We start from the raw sequence: 17,903 nt of genomic DNA, 5'->3' as shown, positions 1-17,903 counted from the left end.
TTTGTCATTCGTCCGGACAGATCGGGCTTATGCAGGATCACCCTTATGGGAAATGTGGTCAGAACGACTATTGGATGGGATTCAAAATAGTGCCTTAGCTTCCTTTTTGCGTTTACCAAGGACAAGATTACCCGTTCAGCCTTTGAATATCTTCGCTCTGACTCGGCCAATGTTTTACTTACATAAAAGAATGAGAATTGCTTACCCTCAGCACACCGGATCAGAACACCGCTGGTTGAAATGCTAGACACTCCGAGGTACAAGAAGAGTTTTTCACCTAGATCTGGGGCACTCAAGACTGGTGTGTTCCGCATATATTCTTTTAAATTGTTCAGTGCCTGCCTCTGCTCATTCCCCCAACACTGCTTTCCGTGACTTCTGATTATATCAAAGAATGGTTTGCACCGATCAGATAACTTGGAAATAAACCGACTCAATGCCGCTATGCGCACGGTAAGAGCTTGAACTTCCTTAATAGTGCATGGTTCTTTATTGTTAAGCAGGGCTTCTGCTTGGGTTGGGCTGATCTCAATCCCTCTGTTGTTGACCACATGGCCAAGGAATTGCCCTGACCTCACGCCGAACGAGCACTTTGTCGGATTTAACCTCATTCCATACCTTCTTAATACATTAAACACTTCTCGCAAATGTTTCAAGTGATGTCCCTTCTGTTTGCTCTTTACCACCATATCGTCAAAGTATGCCTCCACTGTTTTGCCCATTTGCTCTTTAAAAATTTTGCTAACTAACCTTTGGTATGTAGCCCCAGCATTTTTCAATCCGAACGGCATGGCCTTGTAATAGTAGATCCCTCGTTCGATGATAAAAAAAGTCTTTTCTTCATCGTTCGGATCTATAGGAATTTGATTATAGCCTGAATAAGCATCAAGAAAAGTTAACCGCTCAAATCCTGTTGTAGCGTCCACCATTTGATCAATCTTTGGAAGTGGAAAGCTATCCTTCGGGCAGGCCTTATTTAGATTGGTGAAATCAATGCAAACTATCCATTTTCCATTATTCTTCTGTACTACGGCCACATTTGACAACCAACTCGGGTATTGTACTTCTCGAATGAACCCAGCCTCCAACAATCGGTTTACCTCCTCAGCGATGATTTGGTTGCGTTCCGGGGCGAATCTCCTCTGCTTCTGCTTCATAGGCCTAACGTTTGGATCAACATTAAGGGAGTGACAAGAGACAGAAGGGTCGATCCCTGGCATGTCTGAATGGCTCAAAGCGAACACGTCTGCATTTTGAGAAAGGAACTCAATTAACTAGCGTTTTTCCTCATATGAAAGTCGCGACCCTACTTTTGTGGTTCGGTCTGGCCTCAATTGATCAATTTGAACTTCATCCAGAGGCTCTTCGGTCAGCATCGTGGACTCCTCCTCCCTGCTCACGCCGAGGGGAGGTTCCTGTAATTGCTATTGGGCATCAACTGGTTGGATGGGAGCCTTGCCCTTGCCTGCGGCCCTTAGGGTCACTGAATAGCACTCCTTTGCCGCAACCTGATCCCCATGGATATCAATCACCTTGCTCCCGTCTGGGCTCAGGCACCTCATCACTTGGTGTAGGGTTAAGGGGACTCCTTGTACCCTATGGATCCATCCTCTCCCCATCAACAGATTGTACGAGGGATAGATCTCCACCACGACAAAACTTTCGACCAAGTCCCTCTCAGCTGCGCGGACCACCAATTCCACCGTGCCGACTGGTTCGACTCGTTTACCATCGAAACCCAACAACGGATTTCCAGTAAACTTGAGCTCTTTCGGCTTAATTTCAAGCCGATCAAAAGTGACTCTAGGCATGATATTCGCACTGCTACCTGGATCGACAAGCACTCTGCGTACTAAGCACTCTGCCACTGTCAGACTGACAACTAAGGGATCCTCATGCGGAATCTGAACTCGCATCAGGTCCGTCCTATCAAACCGTATCTGTACAGCCGAACTCTGTTGATGCAGTGTGTTGACACTGCCCACTCGCCTCTTCATTTGCGCTTGGCGGAGGCGTGTTCGGAGCAATTCCTTAGATTCTACGGTTTGCTCAAGTCGGCCATGGATTGTGTTGATAATCCGTACGGGCTGAGCATTATGGGGGTTCGATTTTTGATTTCTCTTGACCTGCTCAGCTGGAGAACTTTACTCTTATGCCGGTCCTTGAACATACCCTGCAAACTCTCCTCTAGCGATCAGCATCTCCACTTGTCTCCTTAAGTTCCTGCATTCATTAGTCTGATGACCAAAATCACTATGAAAAGCACAATGTTTGGTTTGATCCCGCTGGTCAAGCGGTTGTCTAATTGGTAAGGAAGGGCGAAACTTATCTTTGTTCTCTTGGTACAGCCTTGCGAGTGTAACTTTGAGTGGAGTAATCGGGTCATCCTCTCTAGGCCTCTTCTCTGCCTTCCAGGAGGTCTGACGTTGCGTAGGAACTTGCTTCTGCCGTATCTTTGCTTTGGACTTTTCTTCCGTGGAGATGATGGATGTCTTCCTAGCGTTAGCTGCTTCTTCCTCTTCTAGGTGCATGAAACCATCGGCCCTCTCATTCAGCTCGTCCATTGTCTTCGGTGTGTTTACCACAAGACTGGTATGGAACGGTGTGCCTCGGGTCATAGCTAACTTGAATGCCTGAACTGTTGTGGAAGGATGACACTCTATCACCATGCTCTTGGTCAAGTTAAACCTAGTAAGGAAAGCTTTGAGACGCTCGTCGATATGTTGTTTCATGGTGAACAAGCTGGAGATATCTTTTGCCGGGTGTTTATTCCCATAGTATTGGCTTATGAATCGATCACACAAGCTACGGAAGCTATCTACCGAGCCCCTCGGGAGGTTCTTAAACCAATTGAGCGCCGGTCCAGCTAAGCTTGTAGGAAAACACTTACACATCAAAAGATCGTTCTTTGTGTTCAGTACCATCTTCAACTGAATATGATAGACATGATCAATCAAATCAGTCGTTCAGTCGAAAAGAATAAAAATAGGCATGGAAAACTTCCTCGGGCTCGGAGCATTCAGGATCTCATCGGTGAACGGCGAATCAACCGTCCGTGCTGCCGAACGGAGGGCTTCATTCTCTCTTTCAAACCTTGTGACAACTCTATGGTCTGTAGATCTTCTTTCCGAACTCCTATAATCATAGGTGGCCATTGAAGGCCGATAAGGCGGATCGACCGACCTTTCCTCCGTGAACCACGGTGAATTAACCTTGTGACAATCAAACTGCATATCCTGCTCGCGATTGTGCCTTTCCTGATGCGGATTGAGGGTTGTATTGTCATCCCGCCTAATATGCTCACGATGAGGATCGAGATGTACAGATCCTTCTCGATCCTCGGCTCGTCGAGCGTTTGGCGGCATATTCTCCATCCTAACTTCCTTGCGGTGGAGATTGACGAGGTTATCTCCTTCTTGCTCACCTTGATGTGCGTCATCAGGTTGCACACCTCTTTCACCTACCGGAGGTGGAGGTGGTCGCGTCGCAACCGAAACCTCTCGACGTTCCATTCCAACTTTCAACTCTGCATTTTCTTTTCTCAGTGCCTCGATCATGTTCATCAATTCGTCAAGCTTCATCTGCTGATTATTCTCCACTGGATTCGAATTCTCTTCTCCGATCATCATTCCGGATCGTAGCAAAGTCATCAACCACAAATTTCTGATCAGATCTGAGTTTTGCCGATGCTAACGCTCTAGATCTGGATTCTAGTGCAGCTAAATGTTGAGTATGACTAACCAGATCTGAATTGCTCCGGCAATAAACTTGCCAAATTCGGCAATTTCAGCGGCTCTTGACCGCTCAACTCTCCAAAACAAGCACAAAAGCTGAACTGCGTAGAATAGGCATATTTCGTTATGTGAGTTGTGGACGTCAAGTATGGGCCCTTGTCAATTGTCAGGCCCATACTTCGTTATGTGAGTTGGATCTGGCCCAAGCCGTCTTTAGCGTCCTCACATATACACAGGTAGGCTCTCATGTAGTCTAAAACAATGGACTTCTCAACGGACTAAAAGTCAAATAGTCAATTATACTTTACTACTCTATAAAATGTAACCATAGTTAAAAATATTAACTTTAATAGTGAATTTACCATAGTTAGCAAATACAATCTCTCTCCTCCTTAATCTCTTCCATCGTCCATTATCGCCATATCCACACCATCACAGCCACTGTCTTCACCACTACAACCACAACACAACTACCATATTCATTCTCCAATATCGGACTCCAAGGCTAACAGATCCAAGTCACTCTCTCTTATTTTTGCACTCTCTCTATCTTCTTTTTGCACTTTGATTTATTTATTTTTTATTTTTTGGTTCTATTAATTTTTTTCCCTTAATGGCCGGACTATTGCTCACTTATTTATTTTTTATTTTTTTGCTCTCTTAATTTTTTTCTTCAGACCCATTATTTTCCACACTTTGTGAATAGGCATATTTTTTTTTTTTTTTTTTTTTTAAGGGTTCAAAGGATACCAATTTTTTAGGGTTCGTGAATAAGCACAACCTCTAATAATTAATGGAGTCTCAAACAGAAAGCATATAATAAAAGGTCACCGTACATTGAGAAACTCATTTATATTTGATTGGATGGTCACTATTTCAATGCCATGAAAATTATAAAAGGTCACCATACATTGAGAAACTCATTTATATTTGATTGGATGGTCACTATTTCAATGCCATGAAAATAATAAAAGACTCTGTTTTTTAGTACAATGCACCACAAGAGCAACCCATTTGAAAAGAAACCAAACCCAAAAGCAAATTCAAACTTTGAATTTGCACTAAAAAAAGCTAAAAAGCGATATGCACCAGTCAGGCCATCAAGTGAAAATTCTGCTAAATAAGGCGTCGTCGACCACACGCCACCAACCAAACGCCCAAAAGAGCGTTAGTATCACCATTCCTCCTCCAAAACCGCCATGGCTGCAATAGTCAATTTGTTCATAGATTTGTAATCATTGCTTATGAAAAAAGCTTATTCAGTAATTATTCCACACATCGTTCTCAATTTGTTCTTTTAACCCAGCCATGCGATCTTAGTTACTTCCGATTAGAAATTGAGCATAGATCATTCAGAAATTAATTTAAGGATTGTCCCAAATGTATCTAGAGTACAGGAACCAATTGACATATTGGAAGTATATGATAGATTAATGGCATGAGAAGGAGTTTCCTATTTCAACTATGATAATTACAAGTGTCAAATTTTTTATTTTTTATTTTTATTGTCCTAAATTATAAGTTTCTGTTTCTCGCGCCCTTCTAAAATTTTGATATTTAGTCATCTTTTTTAACTGTTGTAGGATGTTATAAGAAATTCGACATAAAACACAATAAACAAAATCAGTAGGACATGAAACTTTTCAAGTCAAAACCAACTTGAGCATTATTATTACTATATATATATATAATGTAAATTAGATGGATTTTGAGAATGAATAAATTGAAACTACAGAAGTATTGACATAGTGACCACCCAATCAAATAGAAATGTGTGTTCTTTCGCTCATCCTTCAGTTTTCTTTTTTCTCTTCTGCTGTTAGAAGACCACGATATTCATCCTTTTTTCTTTAATGCTCTCAATGTTGAATCTATGATTTGCTATCCTTTTCTTTATGAGAGTTCGGAATGGTAGAAAGGTAATGAACCCTGCTATTGCTATTGAATACCCTCCTTTTGCTTTCTCAATAATGAATCCTTTGACCTTTTGATTTGTTTTCCAAATTTTGTTCAGCTCGGTTTTTTTCTGAATCTTCTTGGTAGAATCATCGTTTGCCCCGCGACTCTCTCTGTGTATCCCACCAAATCATTGACCCTTCTGCATAATTACTATATATATATATATATAAATTAGATCGATTTTGAGAATTAAGGAGGAGAGATATTGTATTTGCTAACTATGGTAAATTCACTATTAAAGTTAATATTTTTAACTATGGTTACATTTTATAAAGTAGTAAAGTATAATTGACTATTTGACTTTTAGTCCGTTTAGAAGTCCATTGTTCTAGACCGCATGAGAGCCTGTCTGTACACACGTATATATATGAAAATTGTGTATAAAACAAATAAATATTTGTATCCATCTTAGTAATTACTGTTCATAATAAAGAAGAAGAAGAAGACGAGAAGGAGGAGGAGGTGATTCTGGTCATTTCCAATTCAATGAGACAGGTAGCAGGGGGTACTTGACTTACTAGTTGTTGAAACAAATAGTCAATCCATCCCCAAAATGAGTGTATCTATACCTAGTATAAAGGTGTAGTATAATATAATATATATCATATATGTGTATTATGCAAATATATATATTGAATATTTATTCAAAGAGAATGATTAGATCTCTCATTCGACCTTCCTTGCTCTGTTTCAGAACCAAAGATCTGTCTTTTCTCACACATCGTCAAATTTTCAGCGTCCCAACAAAACCACCTACCAAAGGTCAGCAATTAGAGCTACGATTTCAATCAACAATCCAAAAAAGACCATTAGTTATTTGTTTAGATTACAATTGAGCGTAATCAATTATTTTATATCTGTGTTCTTCAGGCCTATTTAACGTTGTTATCAAGTCTAAATTTGGGAATTCGTTCAATTCCAGATCGATGTCAGCGTCCGTGAGTTCTCCATCTCGTGCCATGGAACAACCAATTGATAAAATTCTCGCTGCAACAAACGACAACCATGGAGGTGTTATTGTGGAAATGACGACTGAGCCCATGGACGCTGGTGTTTTCACTTCTTTACTTAGAGCTTCAATTTCACATTGGAGACAACAGGTAATAGTTCTTACAATTCATCTTCAATTTATAGTACCTATTAATATAATTCAAGTAACTAAAATGAAGCCCAATATACTTGAGTGTTGTAAAACCACGGTCCTCTCCTGTGTTATTTTCGTCTTGTGTCTGTCCTGCCTTGTGTCTTGAAAGCAACAACTATGTAAATGTGTTAAATTTTTGATTTAATGGTGTTACAATATTGCAACACCACGTAATATGTTGCATGGGTGTTGTATCTTCGATATAAATGTGTGACTGTTACATCCATAATGCTGATGTTGTTTTAAAATTAACTAGCAACCGCGGGAATCTATTGGTAAACAAGAACGAGGTCGAATCCAAGAAAATGCTCTGAAGTAAATTAATGCAAAATCCAAATAAATTTAAATTTATATTGTTAACCAAGTTGATAATAAAAATAAAAATAATGAGATTGAAATCAATACAAAAAAAAAAAAAAAAAAAAAAATTATTGGATTCCACTACCATTAAATTCATAAATATTCCATTATCCACCAATCAATTCTCTAAGTAAGAGTAGCAATCTAGACATAACTCTGTTGCTCTCAAAAGATTTTTATCATTCATACTCAAGTAAAAATATTTTCAAAACTAGATTTTCCTTTCGCTTGCAAGTTGTAAAATTCTGAGCGTACTACGTTTTCAACTTAATGAGAAACATAAAGATCGAAGATTGTTACTTTTTAAGATTATTAAAATTAAGCTTAAATAAATTATTCCTTATTCCTAACTACCACTAATACTTGAGAATAATGGTGAAAGAAACTTGTAACAATTAATCATAAGAAGTGAAAATCATAAGCATTGAAACCATACACATGGGAATCAATAAAAGAATAACAGAACTTTGGTTCATTGCAATTACTCTCAGGTGAGTATTGAATATCAGCTTTTTAAGAATGCAAGTGGCAGGGAATTAATGCTTATATGTGTGTGTGCTTGTATGTATGTGAATGCGTATTATGCATAAAAGTGCATTTGTTACTTTTTTGCTTGATAGATAGAAGTGCATTTGGTGCTTAATAAGCTGTTTGATGTATGCAATTTCGCTTTACATGCATGGTACCCTAGAGATGTTGTGTGTGCATAGATGTTGTTGAGGGTGAAATTCACGCGGTCCGATACGACACCGTTTTCCTGCAAAGAAAAGAGTAGAAGATCGATGAATTTTGATGGCACCGGTGTGGTGTCTGCTAAGAACTCTTCGACGATCAAGTCAGTCACTGGAGGTCTAAAAGAAAGGCAGGGATTTAATAATAGTTTTTTGTCGTACCTTTATTGACTGGTAGGATTTCATTCTTATAGTCGCTCTCCTTCAGTTCATTTGCGAGATCAGAGGAAATCCGTTTGTGCGAGATCAGGGGAGATCCGTTTGTTGTTAGATTTGCCGGGAATATGATTTAACCCTTTGACTTTCTCAATTCGTGCCAAGGTTATCTTATCCTGTCGAACCATATCATCTTATCTTTTCCTTGATAATGAAATATTATCATTCTTATCCAATGAAAATATCATCGTTCAAAAGTAGAAGAGATCTGGCGGTTGGTTAACACTTAGTTGCCTCTATCGTTAGGTCAAGGTAGGTTAGGTTTATTTTTCCCTATTAGTTGCCCCCCATTCCCAAACTTGCTCGTCTAGTTTTGGGAATGTAAATTTTTTTTTTTTTTTTTTTTGGCCCCCGGCACTGTTCCCTCGGGAATAGTGCCCCGCAGGGGTACCGTTCACTGGAACAGTAACTTTTTTTTGCCCTCGGGAACAGTGCCCATAGGTACTGTTCACTGGAACAGTAACTTTTTTTTTTTTGGGTACTCTTCCCTTGGATATTCTTCCCTTGGGCACTTTTCCCACGGGTAAGTTTTTTTTTTTTAGGTATCCTTGGGTAATGTTCCCTCGGGTAACTTGTTTTTTGGTACCCTTGGGTAATATTCCCAATGGTTAAACAGATACCAAATCAAGGTTCTTTTTTGGAAGGGCACGGATTCAAACCCATGGTCAATGACTCTTAGTGATGTAAAATTGGATTTTTCTTTTGAAAATCCAATATACTTGTTGTAAATTTTATGGGTTTCAGTTAGCCCATCCCTTTGGCAAGGGAATAAATTTTACGAGCTTCACTCAGCTTGTCGTCCCTTTAATAAGGGAATTAGTTTTTACGAGCTTCACTCAGCTCGTTCCTTTAGTACAGGACATTGATTTCCTATCCCTTATAGTATGGGGATATTGATTTCGGGATTCATTAAGCCCGGATCCTTTTAGTACAGGACATTTATTTACTATCCCTTATAGTACGGGGATATTGATTACGGGATTCATTAAGCCCGGATCCTTTTAGTACAGGACATTTATTTACTATCCCTTATAGTACGGGGATATTGATTACGGGATTCATTCAGCCCGGGTCCTTTTAGTACAGGACATTTATTTATTATCTGTTATAGTACGGGGATATTGATTACGGAATTCATTTAGCCCGGGTCCTTTTAGTAAAGGACATTTATTTACTATCCCTTATAGTAAGGAGATATTGATTACGGGATTCATTCCGCCCGGATCCTTTAGTATAGGACATTTATTTACTATCCCTTATAGTACGGGGATATTGATTATGGGATTCATTCAGTTCGGGTCCTTTTAATACAGGACACTCATTATCATCCCTTGTAATATGGGAGGTAGTCGTCTCGTCTCTCTAGTAAATGAAGGAAGCTTTAATTATCTCACCCTTCTGTATAGAAGGAGTAGTCGGCTTCTTGTCCCTTTAATAAGGGAAGAATGTGTTGTTGGCCCTTGGTCCCTTTAATGAGATAAATAGATTATTATGAGCTTAATATTACTACACAGGTAGGTAACTGAAAACGTAATATTTTATTGCGTAGAAATTGAGGGTCATCCATCTCATTGGTGATGGTGACTTTATTGGAAAATAAAATAACACGTGAAATGATGAACTGAGATACCCCCAGTCTTTATTCTGAATGACTTGATAAGGCTAATTCCAGCTGTGAGACAATTGTTAGTCGGTATACTTATCTGAGTGCTCCTCACGATATGTCCTATCGCTTTGGCTGAAGAATGATTTCTTATAGCTGGTATCCTTTTCATCCCTGGTGAGAGGGGCTGACCTCTTCTTGTCCTCTCCTTCTTTTCCCTTCCGTGCATTCATGGCATCTTCAGCGTTAATGTATTTCTGTGCTCTGATCAACAAATCTGCCATGCTGGTGGGAGATTCTTTAGATAAGGCGAATAAGAATCTGGAGGTTTGGAGTCCTCCTATGAAAGCAGTCAAAGCCACTTGTCGTCCACCTCTTTTACCTGCAACATCTCTGCGTTGAATCAGGTGATTTATTCCTGGATCGACTCTCCCTTCTGTTGCTTCACGGTAAGCAGGTAGGTGGCCGGCCTCCTGTGCCTCTGACCTACAATGAAATGGCTCACAAATTGCTTACTCAGTTCTTCGAAGGTGTTGATGGTTCTTGGCTTTAGCTTGTTGAACCAAATTCTTGTTGATCCCTTAAGTGTAGTGGGAAAAGCTCGGCACATGATTTCATCTGGCACGGCGTGTAAATGCATAAGAGCTTGAAAGGTCTCCAGGTGATCGAGGGAATCTTTGGTCCTATCGAAGCTTTCGAATGAGGGCATCCTGAACTTGCTAGGCAGGGGACATTTCATAACGGCGGGGTTGAATGGCAAATTGGTCCTTTGCACCAGGTTATCTATGGCGGCAAGGCCTTTCCCTTTCATAGCCTGCATTACATCTTCCATTTTCGCTTTTAGATCCTCGATCTGTAGGTCGAAAAAGGTAACTTTCTTTGTCTTTTCCTTAACACAGAAGGTTGTGCCTATTTGAGACTGGGAATTCCGTGGAGGCGGGGAAGGAGATTGTCTGTGCCGGTTTCCGACTTGGCTTTATTCTGCCTCGAACTTGTGAGAAGGATTGTTTTCTCGATCCTCCTCGTGTTGTCCCCCATCATTCAGATTGGGGGGATATGGGTCGGACAATTCTTCTTGAGGTGGTGGTCCTGCTAGGATAAGATGTTGCAGGATCTCTGCATTTTGTTGGATTAACTGGTCCATACCTTGATTCAGAGTTTGGACCTGTAGTTCTAACGCTGCAAGCCGTTCCTGGTCATTCGGGACGTCTGGGTGTTCACCCGATCCTTCTCTTTGACTGGATCCCTGCAACGATATTTCTGTTCCAGTTACTATACCGGACCGCAAGTGCATATACCCAACCGAGTAATTGATTTAAGGGAATCGTCGTTTCCCACAGACGGCGCCAATTGTTGAGGGTGAAATCCATGCGGTCCGATACGACACTGTTTTCCTGCAAAGAAGAGAGTAGAAGGTTGATGAATCTTGACGGCACCGGTGTGGTGCCTGCTAAGAACTCTTCGACGATCAAGTCAGTCACCAAAGGTCTAAAAGAAAGGCAGAAATTTAATAATAGTTTTTTGTTGTACCTTTATTGACTGGTAGGATCTCATTCTTATAGCCGCTCTCCCTCAGTCCATTTGCGAGATCAGAGGAGATCCGTTTGTGCGAGATCAGAGGAGATCTGTTTGTTGCTAGATTTGCCGGGGATATGATTTAACTCTTTGACTTTTTCAAATCGTGCCAAGGTTATCTTATCCTATTGAACCACATCATCTTATCTTTTCCTTGATAATGAAATATTATCATTCTTATCCAATGAAAATATCATCGTTCTAAAGTAGAAGAGATCTGGCGGCTGGTCAACACTTAGTTGCCTCTATCGTTAGGGCAAGGTAGGTTAGGTTTATTTTTCCCTATCAGATGTTATGATGTTTTTTGTGCTCATTTATTGCCTATTCAAATACTAAGAGGCTTGATCAACCAGGTTATAAACTATTTTTCATTGAATGTTCTTATAAATTCCTGTGTATGCAATGCTGATTTACCGTTCTCACATATGCAATTTCAGACTCTGTTTGTGGTTTCACATACTGCAAACTACTATGTTAAAGACTAATGGGTCATTGCGTGTTGCCCTTTTGAGCATATTTTGTGATTGTACTGCTTTGACATTTTAAATGATGCTGATGTTTTTCTTACTGAGTTACTAGATGAACGTGTTTTACAGGGTAAGAAGGGTGTTTGGATAAAAATTCCTATCGAGCTTGGAAATCTTGTTGAACCTGCTCTCAAGGTGACTTTTTGCTTCTATATAATTTTGTCATACTGAGAAATTAGAAGCACAGTTAAACAAAAATATTAGGTTGCTATTTGATTCACAGATTTGAATTAAAAAGAATTGGATGGATTGTAGCTTCAATGTCACTCCAACAAGATTCATCAATGGATTCGGGAGCCTTAGTTTGATGAATCTGAAATAAGGGTGTGAAGGACTTGTTTGTACTCCATTCCATTAAGGATTATAGTTACAAAAAGATCTGGTTGGATTTGTGTATCCCACTTTTACTCTCTCCTCTTCCTCATCCCTTATAACCAACCCCAATAGCCAATCCCCTCCCACATATTTGTATATTTGAACCCCAAATCCCCTCCTTCCTTAATCTATCAGTTCAATTGCAACCTCAAGTTTTCACAATCATTTTACCTTATTTGTTCATTAACCTTTAATTGATGTTCCCATGTAACATTTTTTATTTATTTTTCCATATGTTTCTTATATTGCTTTGTAGGAAGGATTTTACTACCACCATGCCGAGCCAAAATATTTGATGCTTGTACATTGGATTCCTGAAAGTGTCAATACTCTCCCAGTGAATGCCACACACCGAGTCGGTATTGGTGCTTTCGTCATGAATGGAAACAAAGAGGTAAGCCCCTGCAGCTAATCAATACTATTCTGGTTATATTATAGAAGCTTCCTGGTCCATGGGAAGCCCTCGCTTTATGTGGTACTATCAGAGGGCTGTGGCTGAACCAGTAGATGCTTTCCAGAATACATTATGATGAAACTCATCCAATTGGATGATTTTAATTATAGTTACTACAATCTAATAAAAGAATCTTTTATAAGGAATGTTCTCTCTCTCTGTTTACTGGAAATGAGTCTCATTGTTATCAGTAGTCAGATAATCCTTGCAGAGATTAGTATTGAGCCTGCGTTTTAGTGAAGTGAGAGTGATCAGTAATTGCAAATTTGTGGTTTGACAATTAACCATCAGACTATGTATTGTACAGATTAATTTTGTAGGCCTTGTTTATTCTAGGTGCCAGACGCTTCCTAGTCCCTAGATCATCCAGATTGGTCAATAGAACTATGTTCCATATGTTGTTCTTTTAACATTTTCTACAACGATTCTCTGTTGACTGTTGCATTGTCATTGCCTCGTGTTTCTCTTACGTAATGATGCTAACCTTGTTTCCTCTATTCACTTGTTTCACTTCCTACACTCTGCAATTGCTCTAGCTACCAGGATCTTACTTATCAAATCTAGGATAAACTTGCTATGGTGAAAAAAATATGGTGTTCCATTTATGGCCTTTTCCCCATAAAATAGACCTGGGTTCTTGACTTCTTGTAATCTAGATTTGACAAAAAATTGGCTAAATTTTAAATTTTCATACGGCAGTAGCAGAAGGCATCCTCTCATGTGTTGTACTTAATTTTTTCCTTAATATATTTTCACTTGCTTATTTGACCAAATTTGTTACAAGAATGGTTCTACTAAAATATTATGACTTCATCATTTGGCCAAATATGATACTAGACTCTGGGCGCGCGCCTGCTGTTTTGTCCACCATCAATCATTATTCTTTTATTATCATTAGTTTTAACTTCTATTATGCTTTTGCGCTTCGAAGTTATGATAGATACCCTTTTCCTCTTGATATGAGTATGGCATGCTCATTTCATTAATCATTACTTATTAGCTGTGCTGCCATGGATCTTTTAACATGTTCTTTTTGGATATCATGTTTTAATGAAACAATTAATTTGGATTTGTGAATTTTGTTCTTTGATAGGTGCTGGTGGTCCAAGAAAAGAGTGGACGATTCCGTGGAACAGGCGTGTGGAAGTTCCCCACAGGAGTGGTTGAAGAGGTATATGCGTTCAATTAAGTTCTTCATTGTAGTTATAATAAGAATGCAGTGTGCATTTTCTGAATTTGTTGGGTTCTTTCTTTTTTCAATTAACAGGGTGAAGATATTTGTGATGCAGCTGTGAGAGAAGTAAAAGAGGAGACAGGAGTAAGTGACAAGCGTGTGTTCTATTTTGTCCGTCCATTAATGAATAATAACATGTCAGTTTAGACATCATTTAACAATGATTTTTCTGAAGTTACTTGTATTTTTGCTTGTTCAGATTGACTCGAAATTTTTGGAAATACTAGCATTCAGGTATTGGATATGCTAAAAGTCAACTACTTTCATATGGATTCGAATTGCTGGGTTACATTCTTCCAAATTTCATCTAGCTGGTGTTGTGGAACTTGCATTAGTTTACTAATTTTCTAGCAACATGTCCTCATCACCAAATTACAGAGAGAAGCCTTATGACCTTTTGAATTTGTGTTAAGAGGCAGTAATTACTTCTCTACTAAAGGAAATAAAGAAAGCAAGTTGCTATCCTGCATCATTCACAATTATTATACATTTGCATCATGCAATTCCGCATATGTGGAACTGTAATGGAAGAACTAGGATGTATATATAATCCATGTATTCTTTCTATACCATTTTTCTGGTCCTGGTCTTTACCTTAGCTCTATATTTATTGCGTAATTCATTCACTTGATTTACAGACAAAGCCATAAGGCGTTCTTTGAGAAGTCAGATTTATTCTTTGTTTGCATGTTGCAAGCGCTCTCCTTTGACATCCAGAAGCAGGAATTGGAGATAGAGGCAGCCCAGGCAAGTTTTGGTCAAGATATTGGTTAATTAAGATACATATTTCCTTGTTATAGATATTACAGAAAAATTTAACTGCAGATAAAGGATTTTTAAGCGGCACTATTACTTTCAAAATGATTTTAGCTGAATTTTGTAGAGTGATAAAAGCTGAAAATGCTAGTATTTCGTATGTAAAGAGAGAAATGCGAGAATCAAATGAAAGGAAAACAACTAAATGTGGAATGCTTGATTTTGGACTGGAGCACTGGATGTAGACATGGCAAATGTATAATGTCAGAGTCGAAAAACTGGTGGCTTTCACTAGAGAGATTTTCAGTATACTCCAACCAGCCATTCTCTTCCAGTGTAAAGTTTTTTTCCATGAACCAGAAGCTGGGGTGTTTGAATGATCACTATGATTAAAAATTATTGGGATTTAAACCTACTGTAATGAAGTTCATGTGAAGAAAAGAAAAATTGTGTATTTGCAGAGTTAAACTTTGTTTGGATCAACAGAAATAGAAGGAAGAGAAAAGGAAGGAGACTGAGGGAAAACCTAACTTGTGTTTGTTTTAAAAAAGTAGGTGGAAATGAAAGGGTTTGGAAGGAGAAGGCGGCATTCATGTGGGGAGAGAATGGAGGGAAAGGATAGAGATTTAGTAATTATCAGTTTTGCCTTCCTTTTTTAAAATTAGCAAATGAAATTTCATTTTGCCCTTACCAGTTACCACTTACCACTCGACAAAAAACAAAACATTTCCTTACTTCTCCCTCCACTATCTTTCCAAAACACAATGGCATTATTATTGTCATTTCCTTTCTTTTCACTCTTTTAAGTTATTCAAAATTCAAACATGAGTAACGATTAGATCTATGCTAGCCTTTCTTGTTTTTTTTTTTAAAAAAAATTTATCTCATATCCTTTACTTTATTTTCCCTACTAGGTATCGAAACAAATTGTTAAGTATTCTCAAAATTCTGTCTTTTAGACAGTTAAACAAAAACTATATCAACAATACTTGCAGTTACAACCCTTACATGGTTTTTCCTACTACCTGCAGTGGATGCCATTCGACGAATATACAGCTCAACCCTTTGTCCAGGAAAACGAGCTTCTTAAGTACATGCTTGACATATGCTTAGCAAAGAAAAATGGAGAATATTCTGGGTTTTCTCCAGTGCCTACTACAACGAGTTTTTCTAACGAAAAGAGCTACTTGTACTTAAATTTGCAGGACCTGAACCGCCGCAGCCACTAAGATTCGCTTCTCTGCCCATAAATTTGAATCATTCTGACATCTTCATTCTGTAATTTTATTTACATATCACGTGATTCATCGTGACATTAATTCTATTTCAGATCATTAGATGTCCAGTGATGCCCTCTTGAGGAGAAGCGTAGTGGGTGAATTGTTTTCTACTTTTATGTATTTATTCCTTTTGAGCAATTGCTTCATGCTACTTATAAGTTAAAATGCACATGTGATATGATCTTACAGAGATTTCTAAGCAACTGACAATTACAGAATTGCAATATAAGTTGTCTTCTTCACTCCCGAGTGCATTTATTTAAGGTTCCAGAATATATATACTGATGTCAATTATTTTCAGGACACTATTACATTTATTACACAAGGTTCCCGTCTGCTGTTTTTATATCAATTGCTGGTTGTTGGGTGGTAAGAAATGCTAGTTTCTTAAGATTCTGGAGGAGTCTTTGCTCCATGCTTTACCTGTCATGAAGCGAGTGAGAGGATTTGGGTTCGGACTCTTGTAGTCTATGCAAAATTTCTTTTTTGGATCTTATTCTTCTTCTCTTTTTCTTTTAATTGTTTTTATTTAGTATGAGCTCTATAAATTCGGGTTGAAGGGGTTAGCGCTTATATTTTATGTATGCAAATATTTGTTACCTTTTTATTTATTATTATTGTTGTTGTTGTTCTATGTTATTATTGATGTTTCAAGATTTAGAAAAAAAAGGAACCCAGGAAAGAATATTTAAAATTCACTCCACACCCGTTTGTTTCGATGGAAACTAATGGAGAAAGTATAATGAAAGAAAAAGAAAATGAAGAAAGTATAATGAAAGAAAAAGAAAATGAAGTGAATGCCAACTTACATTTGATTAGCATGAATTTTTTTATTTGTAGTTATGAGAAATTAAAATATTACCTGGTAAGCCACAAGAAGTGCATTATGTTACATTCATAAAAGTTTAGGTTGTGTGGTTATGGAAAATTATTTTCCCTCAAAATTTATATATTCCTACTATTTAAATTTTACTGTAAAATTGTTGATTCTCATTTATGTCTGCTATTTTCATGTGTTCAATGGAGCCTCGATCAGCAAGTATAACCATTCCGTAGTTCTCACGAAGTCTGTTCAAGGGAGCCTTGGGATAGATCAGCAACCATAACCATTTCATAATTCTCACGAAGGAAGCTTTGAGAATTTTTAAATCCTTCTTGGCTTGGTTTGTCACGTTGTAAAACCTTTTTTGAAATATAATTTCTTATTTTTTTATTTGTTGGGTGTTTGGTTGCACATAAAATTGGCTTCCAAGATTTAAATTTAGGAGACCTCATAAGTAGGACTGCAAATGAACTGAACTGTTCATGAACAGCTCGGACATGAAGAGCTCGGACTCGACTTGTTAAGGGCTCAACTCGGGTTCGTTTGTTAAACAAATGAGCCGAATTTCAGCTTGATTTTTAAGTTCGTTTGGTAAGCGAGCCGATCCTGAGCAATGTTGGGCTCGGCTCGTGTAGGCTAGTGAATATGAGATCGTGTAAGTTCGTTTATGTTCATGAATTGTAAGCTCATTATAGGGCTCGTTTACATTTATTTTTATTTTTTAATGAGATTCTTTAATTTTTAAAAGTATAAGATAAATATACAATAATTTACAAAACGAGCCGGCGAGCTTAAATAAATTTTGACTATAAATTCAATTTATTTTCTTAAATGAGCCGAACCCGAATTTTTTAACACCATGACGACCCGAGCCCGAGCTCAATCTTTTCAGCTCGTCATGAGTCCGAGCCAAACGATAAACAAACGAGCTCGAACCCGAGCCTGAGCCCGAGTAGCATAAGGCTCGGTTCGGTTTATTTGCAGCTATATTCATAAGAGGGCAAAACCCGAACACAGCCAATATCAATACAATGCTAACAGCTCTCATAACAAGACACTTCGAAGATTCCATTTAACCTCTGAATCCACCATCATTAACCATTTTGTCCCGTCTACAAAGATAAGCCAATTC

The 17,903-nt window shown here is 38.4% G+C and overlaps 2 protein-coding genes across 2 annotated transcripts; one reads left to right on the top strand and one right to left on the bottom strand.

The window, feature by feature from the left end:
• Nucleotides 1-1,424: 1,424 nt before the first annotated feature.
• On the bottom strand, nucleotides 1,425-1,997 carry LOC132278857 (uncharacterized). The gene has a single exon (XM_059780759.1). It carries the CDS (start codon nucleotides 1,995-1,997, stop codon nucleotides 1,425-1,427), a length of 573 nt encoding a protein of 190 aa, XP_059636742.1.
• Nucleotides 1,998-6,289: 4,292 nt separating this feature from the next.
• LOC132309239 (nudix hydrolase 2) lies at nucleotides 6,290-16,190 on the top strand. Its single transcript, XM_059807566.1, has 9 exons — nucleotides 6,290-6,455; nucleotides 6,564-6,793; nucleotides 11,919-11,984; nucleotides 12,481-12,618; nucleotides 13,772-13,849; nucleotides 13,946-13,996; nucleotides 14,112-14,146; nucleotides 14,551-14,659; nucleotides 15,700-16,190. The coding sequence occupies exons 1-9, from the start codon at nucleotides 6,302-6,304 to the stop codon at nucleotides 15,895-15,897; spliced, it is 1,059 nt and encodes a 352-aa protein (XP_059663549.1). The 5' UTR covers nucleotides 6,290-6,301; the 3' UTR covers nucleotides 15,898-16,190.
• The last annotated feature ends 1,713 nt before the right edge of the window (nucleotides 16,191-17,903 follow it).

The sequence above is a fragment of the Cornus florida genome, unplaced genomic scaffold, assembly GCF_030987335.1.
Source record: "Cornus florida cultivar Cherokee Brave unplaced genomic scaffold, ASM3098733v1 CherokeeBrave_3.0.0_Hap2_Chr01, whole genome shotgun sequence".
In the NCBI taxonomy this organism is placed as follows: domain Eukaryota; kingdom Viridiplantae; phylum Streptophyta; class Magnoliopsida; order Cornales; family Cornaceae; genus Cornus; species Cornus florida.
This window is presented reverse-complemented; position numbering and strand designations above follow the sequence as displayed.

Excerpts from the sequence above, each read along its gene's own strand:
- LOC132278857 (XM_059780759.1), bottom strand. The coding sequence starts at position 1,997 with ATGAAGAGGCGAGTGGGCAGTGTCAACACACTGCATCAACAGAGTTCG.
- LOC132309239 (XM_059807566.1), top strand. The coding sequence starts at position 6,302 with ATGTGTATTATGCAAATATATATATTGAATATTTATTCAAAGAGAATG. Across the intron at positions 6,794-11,918 it reads TTTCACATTGGAGACAACAG|GGTAAGAAGGGTGTTTGGAT; the intron begins GTAATAGTTCTT and ends CGTGTTTTACAG. Across the intron at positions 13,850-13,945 it reads CCACAGGAGTGGTTGAAGAG|GGTGAAGATATTTGTGATGC; the intron begins GTATATGCGTTC and ends TTCAATTAACAG.